We start from the raw sequence: 15,671 nt of genomic DNA on the forward strand, positions 1-15,671 counted from the left end.
ATTAAGAGGTTAATTGAGAGGAAAAGTTGAAATTTGAAGTTAATCTGTCATAGAAATAAAGAATTGAAAGATCAAGGACTAAAATGAGTAAAGTGGAGAATCTAGAGGGTAGATGTTATTTCAGTCAGGGGGTGAATTGATTGAAATTAAAGGGCAAAAAGGGTGGAAATTGACCAAAAGTAAAGAATTGAAGGACCAGAAACCAAGAAGTAAAAAGCGCCGGAATGGAGAGACAATGATGAAGTTTGGCGCAATTAGATCAAAGAAGAAATCTATTTCTGCTAGAGAAGCTAAAACAACGCCGTTTCACTCTAAGTGAAACGATGCATTTTACTTGAAAGAAAGAAGAACATGCTGATGAAGATCAAAAGGAAACAGTGTCGTTTTGTCCTAAAACCTGCAGAAACTCTGGGCATGAAAGGATGCGGGGGAAGCTGACTCTCAGGCATTATTGGGGTTTAATTTTTATCCCAATCAGTCCTCATGAAGGCGCCAAAACAAGAGAAACGTGATCTCTAATAGTTCAGCTACATCCTTGGGGCAAGAAATCAAAGTTTAAATTACAGAATCAGTCACAGATTTGAAGCCAAAGGTGACCACTCGGTCAGCCACCCTGTCAGACGCTAAACCCAGTCTTTCCTTTTTTATTCAAGACGGAAGGTAAAAAGGGCAGAGTGACCTTGACAGCAAGCGTCAGAGGCAGTCACCTAATTTGTTCCTTACAATTCTTCTTCATTCGAAGAGAAGTAGCTCTGCAAAATCAGGTTCAAAGACCTTTGTATGCCTTTTCTTCTCGTGTAATACTTGATAAAAGATTTTGCTTGAATCTGCAGTTTTTCCTTCAGTTATTAAAGTATGAAACACATTTGTCTGCAATTTGGACAATTGCGGAGGCTTAATCCCGTTTAATTTCTTTTGTTACTGTCGTGATTGCTGTAGAACCAGTCACTGTAATTGATTTCCTTTCTTCCCTCAAACACATTTGTCCCCGGAATAAATGCATGCCCACGTGAACCAGTAAAAAAAAAAAAAGAACGAAAGAGAGGCTGAGCAAGTCTTGAGATCAATTAATTTGGATCTTCAAAATAATAACAGGGGTCTTGATAAGATGTTCATTGGGTTGGGCTGTCAAATTTTAAAAGAAATCAAGTTGGGCACTCTGCTACAATAAGGCCAGTCACGTTGACCTGCGTAACAAAATAGACCAGAGAAGCTGGCCTGACTTGCTAGGCTTACTAACGTGCCTGATTTTACTATTTTTTTTTGTTTAATTTTTTTAAAAATTAATGATTTTTTATTTGGTTTTTATTTTTATTTTTTATATTTAGACTAATATTTATTTTCTCTTTCATTTTGTTTAGAAAAACTTTGTTAAATGATAATTATTTTTTCTTATTATACATTTAAATTTCAAAGAGCTTTCCTAATTTTTTTTATCTTTTGTATAAAGAAATTTTAATTTTAAAAATATTTTTTTTCTTATAAGAACCATTTGACACCCTCCATTTCATTAGAAAAACGGGTAATTTGAATTGTTTTAACTTTGCCCCTGGGCCTTCAGATTCATCCCTGCCAAGGTTGCTTGGAAACCATTATCGGTTCTGAAAAATCTTATGTGTTCAACAATATACTTGATATCTTTATTGATGATTTTTTTAGTATTACGGTAAAAAATAAATAATTTTTTATTCAATAGGGTATTCTGAGATCAGTTTACTCGAAATCAAGTCTTATCCTCGAACTATTCTAAAATCACAATCTACATTATGAACTTGAGAATATTACCAATACATCTCCCTTTATTCTCACAACATTGTGGGAAAAAAGTTTTATTAATTTTCACATAATATTTGCATATTATCTTCCATTAAAGCTGAGCCAGGAGACTGATATCAACGGGAAATGCATCAGTCGATGACTGAGCCCTGTATGCTCTCCTTCCCAAGATCAAAGCTCTAGCCTCTGTAGGATGTGCCGAATCATAGAATGCATACTCAGTCCTATCAGGGCATGGAATTGTAGAAGGATCACATAATCCTGTACTGGTTAAGTTGCAACAAGCAACTCTGGTGAACCTGAAAGCTGCATATAATATTATCCATAAGATTATAATAAATCATATATATATAGAACCAACAAGATAATAAATCTTGATTACACTAAATGACACGGTGTTAATAAAGAAAATGAGAGTTTACCTCGAGTTGATTCGGCATCAATCTGGTAAAAATTTATGTAAGTAAATTTAGCTCCAGGAAGATTGGCGTTAAGGTTTGTAACTAATGGTATAAGCTTGCTATTGAAGATTTGTACTGCGTTGTTGATCACCTCTACACATGAAGAGCCATTCGCACCATATGTTGCCAGTGCATTGGGCGAGCAACCATTTTGAATTAGTCCCGCAACAGCCACCTTCCTTGCTCCAAGATCGTATAAGCTCTGCAGTATATATATAAACCATACATACATCAGATGAAATAAATATTTACATGTCGGAAATCGGAAGTGGTTACATATAAAATTGTAACAATTACCTTTAATTGCTGAGAATATTGTTGAATGAGCACTGTAGCGTATTGGTGAGCATTGAATTGCCTGCTAGTGTTATATAATTGGGGAAGGAAGTAATTCATTGTGTAGTCATTGTTGCCCATGTCAATGGTATAAATGCACTTGTTTAGGTGCTTCATGGCTGAATCTTTATTTCCCAGTGCTTCAGTGACGAGTGAAATTATGATGCGGTGATTTCGTAGCTGCTCATCCAGGGATATCACATCACCCTAAATACCACAAAAAAATATCAAATATATATAGAAATATCATCACAAAAATTATGAAAATTAGTATTATCTCTGTGCCTGGCAAGTATGAACAAATGTAGTTACCACTGCTAATCGTCCACTTTCATTGCGAATCCCAGCTGATCCAGATGCGTAATTTACACCTCTTAATATATTTTTCGTAGCTTTCGCTTCATTGAAGGTTGGAATATAGTCGTCAAATCCCAAAAGCTTAGCTGTAACAAAATAGTATCGATGGGTTAGAATGATAATTATTCTATGCAGTATAGATATTGATCAGTTTAAATATCTAAATTATTGATTTAAAATATAGTTTTGAAATCTAAACCGGTCAATTTACATATTAGCAGTTAATTTGAATTTAGTCCCCAAGAGGCATAGCGTGATTGCAAAGGGCTTGAAATCTGCATAGTAGATCTCGAGTTCGAGTCAGGGCGTGCACCTCTTATAAGAGCCTAGGACAGCCGGGGTTTTACTCGCTCACCTGGGCCCACAAAGTACACTTTCCGTGAAGTGAGATTTTCTCTAATAAAAAAAAAGTTAATTTGAATTTATTATTTATTTTTATTTAAAACAATATCATTTTAGATTAAAAAAAATAAAATGAAAACTTTGTTAAAAACTCCAAAACTTTCGATATCACTTTTTAGGACCATTAATTTTTGCCCGGAGACTAATCACAACAAATTTAATATGGTTTGACGACTAACTTCCATACGTGCACGGAACACATAAATCAATATTATTGGATAGGAGAGAGAGAGAGACACCACAATTTAAAGGAGAACAAATTCCATATCCTCACTCTCTCTCTTGTAATTGTCTCACCTCTCTCTCTCTCTATCACAAATTGGCTCTCTTCTGCTGCTTACTGCTAAAATTAATTCACCGAATTGGTGCCAACCCTTTAAGTAGCTAGCTAGGTTGTCTCTCATATGGGTAAGCTACACAATTAATCGAGCCCTGTGTCAACATGCTAACGAGTCGAACTCCCAAGTCATTCTAGGTTTCAGAACTAATTTTAAGGTATGTGTGGATAACAAACTAAAAATAATAATAAATTATTATCAAAGATGTACAAAAGCGTTAATTACTAAGAATATTTGATATTAATTTCAAATATTAACAGGTAAATTATTAGTGAAAAGAGAAATAATTACAGTTAGTATTAGGATAAAAAAGAAATCAAAATATATACTCATTTAAGTAATCAGAGAGGGAGGAAAAAGGAGACCAATGACATCGGCTGTGTTGTTGCCATTGCTAAACCTCCCGGTAGGACCATTGCTAAAGTCAATCCCGTAAGGAGTATAATTGGCTTTTGCCAACGTCGAAAGATTGTTGTTGTTTCCATTATCAAAGAGTGAGTCCCCAAAAACAAAGTAACATGGCACTTGAGGTTCTCCATAAGCACAACTCTGCAAGTTTGATGAGATCAGCAATGGAATGGTGAAGAAGATCCACCATAGCAGCTTAGGCTGATTTTCCATTAATGAAAACTGAATTAGCTACAAGTGATTGAAACTAGATAAAGAAAGAACGAAGGGTGATGATGATCTGAATGAAGAAGTTAATAGACGAGAGTTTAATTTGTTGAGAACTACAAGCCCCAAAATTGCTGATTTTATAGGCGTGGAGATGTGGTTGTTATAGACTATTAGCTATATGTATAGCTGGTTATCCTACTCTTGGCTACGTGATTTGAATGCATGATTTGACTTCAACGCTGGAAACAGATTTTAATATTGTTAATGGATATATTTGAAGGTAAATTAATTACTTAAAATAATTTATTTTGTTTATGCAACAGGGGACTGTCTATTACAAGCTGAGGAAGCTCCTTTATCTGTCATTTTATAATATTGTTGTCTACTAGTGTCTTTTTTATATTGTTTATTGTCGAATTATAGTGCTTCAGATTCAGTTCGAGTTTATTTTCTAGTTTGTAGGCTTTGAAAGATGGTACAATAAAGGAATAGTCTTTGAGAACCACAAGCCCAAGAATATTGGCTGCTTGTATAGGTATGGAGATGTGCTTGTCATAGACTATTAGCTGGTTATCCTACTCTTGGCTACGTGATTTGAATGCATGATTTGACTTCAACGCTGGAAACAGATTTTAATATTGTTAATGGATATATTTGAAGGTAAATTAATTACTTAAAATAATTTATTTTGTTTATGCAACAGGGGACTGTCTATTACAAGCTGAGGAAGCTCCTTTATCTGTCATTTTATAATATTGTTGTCTACTAGTGTCTTTTTTATATTGTTTATTGTCGAATTATAGTGCTTCAGATTCAGTTCGAGTTTATTTTCTAGTTTGTAGGCTTTGAAAGATGGTACAATAAAGGAATAGTCGTTGAGAACCACAAGCCCAAGAATATTGGCTGCTTGTATAGGTATGGAGATGTGCTTGTCAGAGACTATTAGCTGGTTATTCTACTCTTTGCTACGTAGTTGAGGGAAGTGCCCAGAAATTTTAATGCATACTTTGACTTTAGAGTTGGAAATTGATTTTAATACTAGCTGGATTGCCCGCGGCAGCCTTGCCAATTATAAACTCATGAAACCTTGACAAGTGGGGAAAGGAAGAACTTTCGCATGCTGTTAAAGGAGGTGAGTTTTAGCACGAGCTGCAAAAAATATATCCAGCGCATGCCCTTCCATGGCTGCTTAACTCCGTTTATTTAGGAGGTTGTGTATGTGTTTATATGTTTTGTGTAAAACGCATGCTCAACATGTTTGTAATACAAAAAATATTATTTACTGTTTATGAAATCCATTGAAATCTGCATTTATAACGCAGGGCAAGACAAAGCACGCTAGAGCTGCTTTTTGTGGAGAGTTAGCTGCTTTTTTTCTTCTGCACTGTTCATTAGAAGCTTGACTGTAAAAGAGCAAGCAAGTAAAATAACAAAGTTTGAACAAAAAAAAAAATTAGAAGCTTTGTGTATCTTTGAAAAGATCTCAAGGGTAAAAGATTTCAATATATATCATCACAAAACAAATACAATTAATTCTATGGTATACAAAAAGAACTGAAAATGAAATTAAATCATCAATGACATCAAAAATATAGGAGTATACTGAATGATCCTCTCATTCGTTAAAGTTTAAAAATATTTGTTCATCAAATCAAAACAGAGACTCCACCATGTACTTTATTAATTTCTCATTGCATTAAAACAAAGCTGTCATTTGATATTCAATCGAAGTAAAAACAAATAGGTCATTAGTACTTTCATTTTTAATTAAATTTTCCAATCTCTTCTGTCACAAATAAAATTAAAAATGTATTTGGAAATGGTAACTTGGGTGCTAAATTCTTTGACGTGAATTACTCATAACTATACATAAAGATATTTAATTTTTCAAAGATATAAACCTCTCAGCTCAAAAACTCATTTAAATTTCCAAAAAATAGGCAACAATTCAACATATTTTCCATTGTGGCTGCAGCACATCCACACGCATATACGTTGTCTTTTACAACATTAAAGGCAACTTGAACTACAAACACACGCAAAAATAATGATAGTTGAAATCAACTTCGTTTGCTCCAAAACCTCCAAATATCATTAACACAATTTGCTACATGCAACTATGATAATCAACATCAAAGAAGGAGTTGAATTACAAGACAAAAAAGTTTGGTATATTGAGAGAAGAGGGAATTACTCGGTCAAAGTTATGTACCAATTACCTTTTGTACAGAATTCTTTGTCCAGGTATATCTTCTTTCTCTCTCTCTTTTTTTTTATAGAAAAGAATAGTACCACCAAAAAATTGAAGTATTATCTTCGCTGTTATTGCATGGTAGAGTAAGCACCTAGGATTTCCTTACAAGAAGGAATTTAATTGATAATTTTTCAGTAGGCTGTCCCTTTTGTAACTAAAAAAAAACAATTGTCCCTTTTGTTGGCCCTTTGAATCCACCTATCTCCTATTCTAGTTGAACAATTCATGCCAGATATCAACCAACACAATTTTCAGGTATGCTGGAACATGCCCAACAAATTCCAACACCTTGTCAAGCCATTTTTATGGCCTTCTCATGGTCTTTATCGCCAATAGCCCAACAAAGTCCTATGACAGGCACAAAGGTTTTGGTTGTGTTTAAGAATGTGGTTGTAATTATTTTTTAAAATGATTTTTACTTGAAAATATATTAAAATAATATTTTTAAAAAATTATTTTTGATATCAGTGTATTAAAATAATATAAAAACACCAAAACAATATTAATTTGATGCAAAGAAAAAAATATAAAAAATTCAATTTTTTTCATAAATATTTTTAAAATGTAAAATAAACTAGGTTTTTATATGCAAACCATCTTTTTCAAAGGGAAATGCTTTTGATGGAACGTTTATTTGGAAGTGTGGTTGCTATTACTTTTTAAAGTAGTTTTCATATCTAAATAAATTAAAAAAATATTTTTTTAAAAATATTTTTAAGACTAGTATATATATTAAAATGATTTAAAAATTAAAAAAATTAATTTTTTTAAAAACATGAATTAGCCTGCTTTTTCAAACAGGCAACAAGATTGAAGCAACTCTGAGCGGCCAGTTTCTCGATCAAGATTTGCTGCAGGATTTGGAGGCTTATCACCATGTTCTCAAGCTGACTAAGAGGAGTCCATTACAATTAACAAGTGCTGATTCTTCAAGGATGAAGGAAATTAATGAACGTCTTAATGATAATAATGAGCCGTGTAATAACCTAATTTTAGATTCTCTAAAATTTGCTTGAATGTTATTTTATTTTTATTTTTATTTATAAAAATTAAAAATTAAAATTAAAATTCAAAAATATATTTTTCTCAATATCCTTTTTCCAAGAAAAAACAAGCCCATTTGGTCAATATAAGTCAAATCATATCGACCGGGGTAAAAAATAAGTTTCAGGCCATTTCAGGTCAAAACTGTCATTTTCGGTCAAAACCGAGTCTAGTGGGTCAATACGAGTCAAACCATGTCGACCAAGATAAAAAATAAGTTTTAGGTTATTTCGGGTCAAAATTATCACTTTCAATCAAACCCGAGTTCGCCAGGTTAATATGGGTCAAACTATGTTGATCAAGGTCAAAATTAATCTTTCAAGCTATTTCAGGTCAAAACTATTATTTTCTGTCAAAACCCGGTTTACTGAGTTGATACCGGTCAAAAAATATTTTTTTGTGTTTCAAATTAATTTTTCAGTAATAAAAATTAATTTTTAGCTGTTGAAACTCATTTTTTATAATACTAATTTGAGTTTTTGGTTTTATCCATATAAATATTTATTGTTATATATAATAAAACAAAATCAATAATGCAGATTTAGTATTATTATTATGGGTATTTGAAAAAATTTGCATACAATTTAATTAATTTTACAGGTTCTAAAATTAATAATTATATAAATTTTTAGAGTGAGTTTAGAATTTATAAAATTCCAATTCATAATTTATACAAAACAAACCAACCTATAATATGAATAATTGAGTTACACGGGAGAATCAATGCAGAAATTTTTATTGCAGTAGTTGGTGTAGTTGAGGGATTGAAATTTTTTCTTCGTGACAGAGCTGTGTCTCCTGATTATAAATTTTTTCGTGTACCCTCAACATTGTCTATAAAAGCCAAAGAAAATTCAAAGAAAGAGAAGGAAAACAAAATACTAAAATTATTACTATTGATGTTTTTTTAGTTTTTCTTCGTTGAAGTAAGATATTGATTTTTTTAAAAATAATTTAAGAAAATATCAAAAATATCATAACCATTAGATCTAATAATATTTAATTTTGAATCTTTAATTTGGTAGGATCTAATAGGATTTATCACACTAGATTAAAATTCAAATTCATCTCAGCTCTTACAATAATCTACTCTATGATCATGTCGTGTCACATAACCCGACGTACCAAACTACTGGTACATCTCACCACATTGCAACAAAGATCGGTCCATCAAAATTGTTCGATCAACTTTTAGATTAAGCCAACCGCAATCGAAGGATCAGTTCATAAATAATTCAGTGGTTCCCAAGCTTCAGGTGCATCAACTTACTATGTTGACGTCCGCACTCTAGCCGATCTCACATATTCTCTCTCTCTTTCTCTTCTCACATCTCCCATCTCCGGACCACCACATACTGATCCCTTTCTTATCCAAAAAAGCTAGCTAGATTTTATGGGCAGCAGCATCAAAACTTGTTCCGGTACCAGAACACTATTTTTTCGGGGGCTCCGTTGTCTGGTTCAACATACAAGCATTCTTTTGCCTCCCTCCATATGGCTTTGTAAATTGTTTAACCATCAAACTGGTAGAATTACTCACCCAGTATTGGCTTAATTGCTTTAGGAGCCTCCATGGCATGATAATAGGAATAGTATCAGGAAAGAAACTATCTAGGTACTGGCCTAGTGGTAAGAACTTGGTATTAAAAAGTTTACTCTTTTTGTGGTCTCAGGTTCGAATCCGATGATTGCTCATATGATGACCACTAGAAGCTTACATGGTCGTTAACTTCAGGACCCGTAGGATTAGTTGAGATGCGCACAAACTAACCCGGATATTCATGTTAAACTAAAAAAAAAATAGTAGGGAAGAGATTATGAGCTACATGTCTGTCTTTCAGGTGATGGAAGACCTTGAAAGGGAAAATTGTTGGAAATAATAAATTTATTTATATAGAGAATGCTCAAATCACCAATTTCAATTCTACGTACAAACAACTTGTATATTTAATATATACGCATATATAGAATCGTCAATTTTTATCGTACATATTGACCGGTTAAGATTAAATAATTAATTAAATTAAATAAATTGATCAATTAATTGAGAAATAGTCAATCTGTATAATATAATTCCTATAGATTAAGAATTTTTTTTATTAGTATAATTCTTAATTACTTAGGATTTTGTGTTTATAAAATGGTTTGTAATTTAATATTATTTAGCAGTATAAAAAAAAGAGAATAACTAAAAAACTCAGAGAAAAACACTTAATAAAAATATATTCTTCTCTTAATCTTCCTTTTATTCTAGAGTTTTTTACTTTGTTATAGTTTTATTATTACTACTATTTTATATCACACCTATTTTTCTTCCAACAGTCCAAGCTCCCCAGTCTCCCCACCTCATGGCTTTGGATCCACCCAAGAATCGAATCGAACTGAACAGGGAGCTCTTAAGTTAGAGCCTTTGTTGATTCCTCCATTGTGGTTCACCACAAGGACCACCTTCTTTAAAAGATGAATTCCTCTGCTCATCACAACCCTCGCAGCCACCTTAGCTTGAGAGAAGTCGGTACTAAAGCCAAGAATAAATCTATTGCGTCAAATGCAGTGACAGTAACAGAAGTGGTGAAAACCACACAGGTTGTCTCTTCAAGCCCAAAGCCAAACCTATTGGTCGGGCATGCGGGTCCCCCTGACCTTAATGACTCGGTATTCATCCGCCACCAGGATCGGTCCCTCCTGCATAGTAGACATTTGTATGCGTCGCACTCCTCAAGTCACTAGATAACAGAAAGTATGTCACGGAGAAGGAGAAGAGTTGCAGCAAGAAAGAAGAAGAGGTCTCTCCAGCTAGCTCGTTCAATCACCAGATGGGTTAACAGTTATGCCTGAAAATCTTTACGGTCAAGGAGTTGGAAGACGGGGCAGACAAAGAGCCGTGGCTCCTGGCCAACCAGGTCATGCTGGGCCGAGCGAACAAGCAACTGCAAATGGTGGTGAGGAGGCTCTGATAGAAGTGGAGATCCAGTGGGAGATATATATAGTGTGGCTTTTTTATGATTATATTTTATTAAAGATTAAAATGATTGAGGCCGCCACCCTTTTTAATTTTCTTTTCTTAGTTGTTATATTAATATTAATGTAGTGAACTTTATGTTTAATTTTTTGAATTTGGATTTTGTAATGTATCTTTTTTATGTTTAATTATGTTTTTTTAATTGCATTTATAATTAATTTAAATTTTAGTTATTAAGAATGCATAAATTCAAAATTTTATATTAATAGGTTATATATATATATATATATATAAGTGGCCCTGTCCATTATATCTTTATGTTAATTAAAAAAATAAAAATAGAAAAATGACAATGAGTAAAAAATTAATATTTTATCATTCTTGACAAGGCAAAAATCAAAATCAAAAATCAAAACAAGATATTAGAATTGTTGTTGGATATAATTAATTATTAGTAATTATACCATCACTGTCTATTTTAATTTACCGTTACATCACCATAGTCACCACAACAATCACTAATGAAAACTCCATAAAAATACTTACCATCACTTTTCAATGTACAAATGCTATTTGATTTCTTTATTTTCCCATTTTGATTCATTTGTTTCCGTTCCAAGTTTCTTATTCTTGTTATTCAAATACTCCCTTGGTAGAATTCAGTTTAAGAAGGTGAAATTCTATGTAGGGATATTGGTTTTACGGGCGGGGAAACAAGGAAAAAATATTCTTAACTTCTTAAAACTTTCATTTTCCAAATATTGTTTTGAATAGCAATATCATGAGCTTTTTGTTTTGAACAATAATTTCATGTTTCATATTATAATTTATATTTTACAAGGAATCCTTTTATGTCTAATTATGCTTTTTTTATTATTTCATTTATAAATTTAAATTTTAGTTATGACATTGCATAACACTTATGAACATAAATTACGGTTCTATACAAATTCAAAAATTTTGTATTGAGTTAATGTTTCTGACTATTACAAGAGAGTTACATTAAATTCTTTTCATGCTAAAGTTTTTTTTATGATTTCGTTTACAAATTTAAATTTTTGTTATGAAATTAACACGCATGAATAACAATAATGAAATTAGTGCGCATAAATAATGATTATGTATAAATTCAAAAATTTTGTTTTAAGTTAATGTTTTTGACTATTAAGAGAGTTACATTAAATTCTTTTCATGTTTAAGTATTTTTTTTTCATGATTTCATTTGTAAATTTAAATTCTAGTTATAAGATTGGCTTAAATTTAAATTGACGCACATGAATAACAGTTATTTACAAATTTAAATTTCTATTAAGTTAACAGCTTTGATAGTTATAAGTTTAAATTTAAATTTTAGTTATGAAATTGACGCGCATGAATAACGATTATGTATAAGTTCAAAAGTCTGTTTTAAGTTAACAGTTCTATCACCGTTATAAGTTTAATTTTTAGTTATAAGTTATCATATGCAAAGTATAGTTATTAACGGTTCTTGGCGTAATGATATGAATTTTTATACATGTATTTGAAAAATAAAATATCATAATTAAAATGTTCACTTGTGATCTAAATTAGATTTTATAAGAAAGATTAGATTTAAATTTCAATTAAATTTCAATTATGTCTTAGCATGCACCTTAGTCGTCATAGATATTCCTACTCATATTTGATTAAAAATAATGGCATTTAACTAAATTAATATATATATATATATATATATATATATATATATATATATATATAGTTGACAAACTCTAATTATTATGAATTTTCATTATTTTTAAAATGAAGAACCCTGTATGATTAAAATGTCCACCTCAATAAGAGTTTGATATTTTTGTGCAAAGTGTTTTTTACTTGAAAATACATTAAATAATTTTTTTTATTAACATATCAAAATCATTAAATTAAAAATTCTAAAAATATCAATTTGATATTTTTTAAGCTAAATCCATCTTTAAAAAGCACTCATACACGAAAACAAATGGTGCTTTAATATGAAATAACCTTTACAACTAACTTTATAATTTAATGATTTTGATATGTTAATAAATCATAAATAAATATTTGCTCCAGATAAAAAATTAATAATAACTGGTTGATAGATGTAATTAGTTTGGTGATTTCTCATGTAATTAAAAATCCTTTCCTTCATTTTGAGAGTTACACATTAAGTTCTTGGTCACAAAAGGATACACAGTATATATCTCACAAAAGGATATATATATCTCACAAAATCCAGCAATACCTCAAAGCATTAAATAGTTTCTCGTTTTGCAATAAATGTTTTGCCATCTATTTCGAAATGGCTAGATATTCTTCCTTATTTGATGACTAATTTTTAGTCATTTTGCTTTAGACGAATCTGAAGTTCGTATAGATCGGCATACTCGTGGCACGGACGACTTCCCAGTGTTTGGTTCTTGAAGATAACATATATTTTCGTATATAATGGACTTATAGTTTGATGAGCCTAATGCACCTCGCAAATTGAGCCTTTCGATCACTCCTTGTAATCTTCTTCTTGAATTTCATTGCCCTCACATAGCTTTCTCAGCCCTCCCCTTATGGCGAACAACAACTTCAATGTTCCAAGCAGTTCCATCGTTCATGAGAACAGTCTTGTTCTCTCCCTCAACTCCAATTTAGCTCGAGATCATGTGAATGGGCAAGGCAGAATCATCCCACAGAGCCTTGTTCCAATCATTGGTGTCCAACCAAACAACCTTTTTGTCCCTCAAAGAGCTGGTCTTGGCCAAATTGCACTGGGCCAAAGGTTGAGTGAAGTAAGGAGAACTCATGTTTCTTCGTTGAGTGTAAGGATTCATACTATCATTGAATACCTCCCAACTGAACAGAATCAAATTGAAGCTCTTCCCCTTCACCCAACAAGTGACTATACTGTTACTGAAATTCCAAGAACTACGTATACCCAGTTTCTTCCCCCAGCCTCACCTAGGGAGCTTCTTTTTACTCCAAATCACAACAACATCCATCTCCAAAGCCTGAATCCAAATGATGGTTTTCGCATTCAAGGCCAACCCAATTTCCAAAACCACAACCTAACCATGTCCAATCAAGTGAATCAACACAATGCTTATCGTCCATATAGCCCCCCAAACCGACAAATGATCAATTTTATGAACCTTGATCATCTTAATCATAGTCATGGAAACAATGACGGAGTTGTTTTGAATCCTGAACCTTTGAGTGTCTATGCACCACCTGGAATATCTAGGGCTCAAAACCCTAACCTGAATCTTGGCCAGAACCATAATCTTGAAACCAGCCAACTTGATATTGATCAGGTGAGAATAAATCCAAGGGACGAAGCGAGAGACATCCCTAACAACCGAAGCAGCACAAGCTCTGAGGATGAAGAAGAAATGGGGCTTAATGATGGAGTAACTCATAGCCTTCCTCATCAGAAATACGGGCCGTACATTTGCCCTAGATGCAAGAAAATATGCGAAACTTCACAAACTTTCGCGGCTCATATGCTAACACACTACAGAGTCGAAAACAAGGAACAAAGGAAGAGAAGGCTAGCAGCCAAAAACAAGAAGAAGAATCTTCACCAGATTCATTCACGTGGCAATGGACTGACAATATCGCCTGCGGGTACTAAAAGCAAGGTTCCATTGAAGGTGTATGTGAGGAGAAAGAAGGCTGCAGGTGGGAAGGCAGAAATGGCGACTAGCAAGAGGGTTGTGGAGGATAATTAAGGTCCGGGAAGAAGGACAAGGAAATACTGTCCTTGACGAAGCAAGCAGCTCGTGATCCCGTCGGTGTGGTGAACAAGGGGGTACCCATGTAAGCCTTCACCAAAAAAGTCAACTTTCTAAAGCAATATATTTATATATGGAATGCAATAGTGTTCTGTACTCCTTTGAATTCAAAAAATAAACTTTGGATTTTCATTTATCATTTTGAAAGATGAATGTTTATTAAGCAATTTAAAATTAATTTCAAGGATAAAATAAATTGGTGATGATTAATTTTGATGTTTATCAATGAACATACTGGAATTTTGGTGCCAAAATGTTTAAATGTATGTCTTAAAAATTAGATTCTATATTTTATTTTTGTATATTTTGATGAGTTAGATTTATAATAGGCTCAAAACACATATAGCTATAATCAACAATAGCAGCACGGTTTACAATTTTAGAGGTCAATTCCTTTGAGAATAAAATAATATATACCTTAGGGATAGTTTAAAATTCAGTTATTATATATATGGATTTCTGTGCAATTTAAATTATTATTAATTATCATATCTCGACCAAACAAAAAATATATAAAAACGTAATTAATGAATATTTAATTAAAATATTTTAAAAATTTTCTGACGGAATTACCGTTTTTAAGTTCCACCACTAATTCTGTTCGTCACTACTAATGAAACTAATTTAGCTATGGAACTTTTCCGGAATTTAGCGACAAAAGTAATTCTAATTCTGTCGCTAGTTCCTACTTTTCTCGTAGTCTTGGGAGTCAAGGGAAAGATATCTTACATGCATTAAGCACAGTTTTCTTACAAAAAGACCTCCCTAGTAAACAACTCCATATGATACTTCCTTTTATTTTGGTAACCATAGTGTTGGAAATAGTATATATTGTCAGTCACATTCCACTTTACTGCCTCTATATATGGGAGTTGACTGTAGCAAACGTCTAGGTTGCGAGGATCAAATCAATAGATTAATCTAAGATTTTATTTTTTTCAACCTAAACCGGTTTAAGTCCATGGTTAATTAGGCTTTGTGTTGATATATTGAACCGGTTGAGACTTTATCACTATATCTCAAGATATATAAAACTCAATATTTTCTTGAGAATATGTGAAGACTTCAGTTTGAAATGTTTTGAAAATCTTTGGAGACACAGTTGAGATTTAAAAAAAAAAAAACTTTGAGAACTGTATTAGCCTCTTTGTATTATAGTTTGTGGGCTAATTTGAAGTTTGCTCAAAGAATAATCACTGAGATTTTTGGAGAACTGAGTAATACATACCAAGACCAGGCATCATAATTATTTTATATCAAGTATCGAATATTGTCCTCCAATATTGAAGAGCTAGTGTTGGCATCATGTGATCAGTCCTTTTTTATTTAAGAGAGAAG

At 32.3% G+C, this 15,671-nt stretch overlaps 1 protein-coding gene across 1 annotated transcript; it reads right to left on the bottom strand.

The window, feature by feature from the left end:
* Positions 1 to 1,765: 1,765 nt before the first annotated feature.
* On the bottom strand, positions 1,766 to 4,418 carry LOC133700546 (GDSL esterase/lipase At1g29670-like). The gene is made up of 5 exons (XM_062124109.1): positions 4,036 to 4,418; positions 2,886 to 3,016; positions 2,535 to 2,780; positions 2,199 to 2,439; positions 1,766 to 2,082 (listed from the first exon to the last, which is right to left on the bottom strand). Exons 1-5 carry the CDS (start codon positions 4,289 to 4,291, stop codon positions 1,868 to 1,870), a joined length of 1,089 nt encoding a protein of 362 aa, XP_061980093.1. The 5' UTR covers positions 4,292 to 4,418; the 3' UTR covers positions 1,766 to 1,867.
* Between the last annotated feature and the right edge of the window lie 11,253 nt (positions 4,419 to 15,671).

The sequence above is a fragment of the Populus nigra genome, chromosome 8, assembly GCF_951802175.1.
Source record: "Populus nigra chromosome 8, ddPopNigr1.1, whole genome shotgun sequence".
Taxonomy (NCBI): domain Eukaryota; kingdom Viridiplantae; phylum Streptophyta; class Magnoliopsida; order Malpighiales; family Salicaceae; genus Populus; species Populus nigra.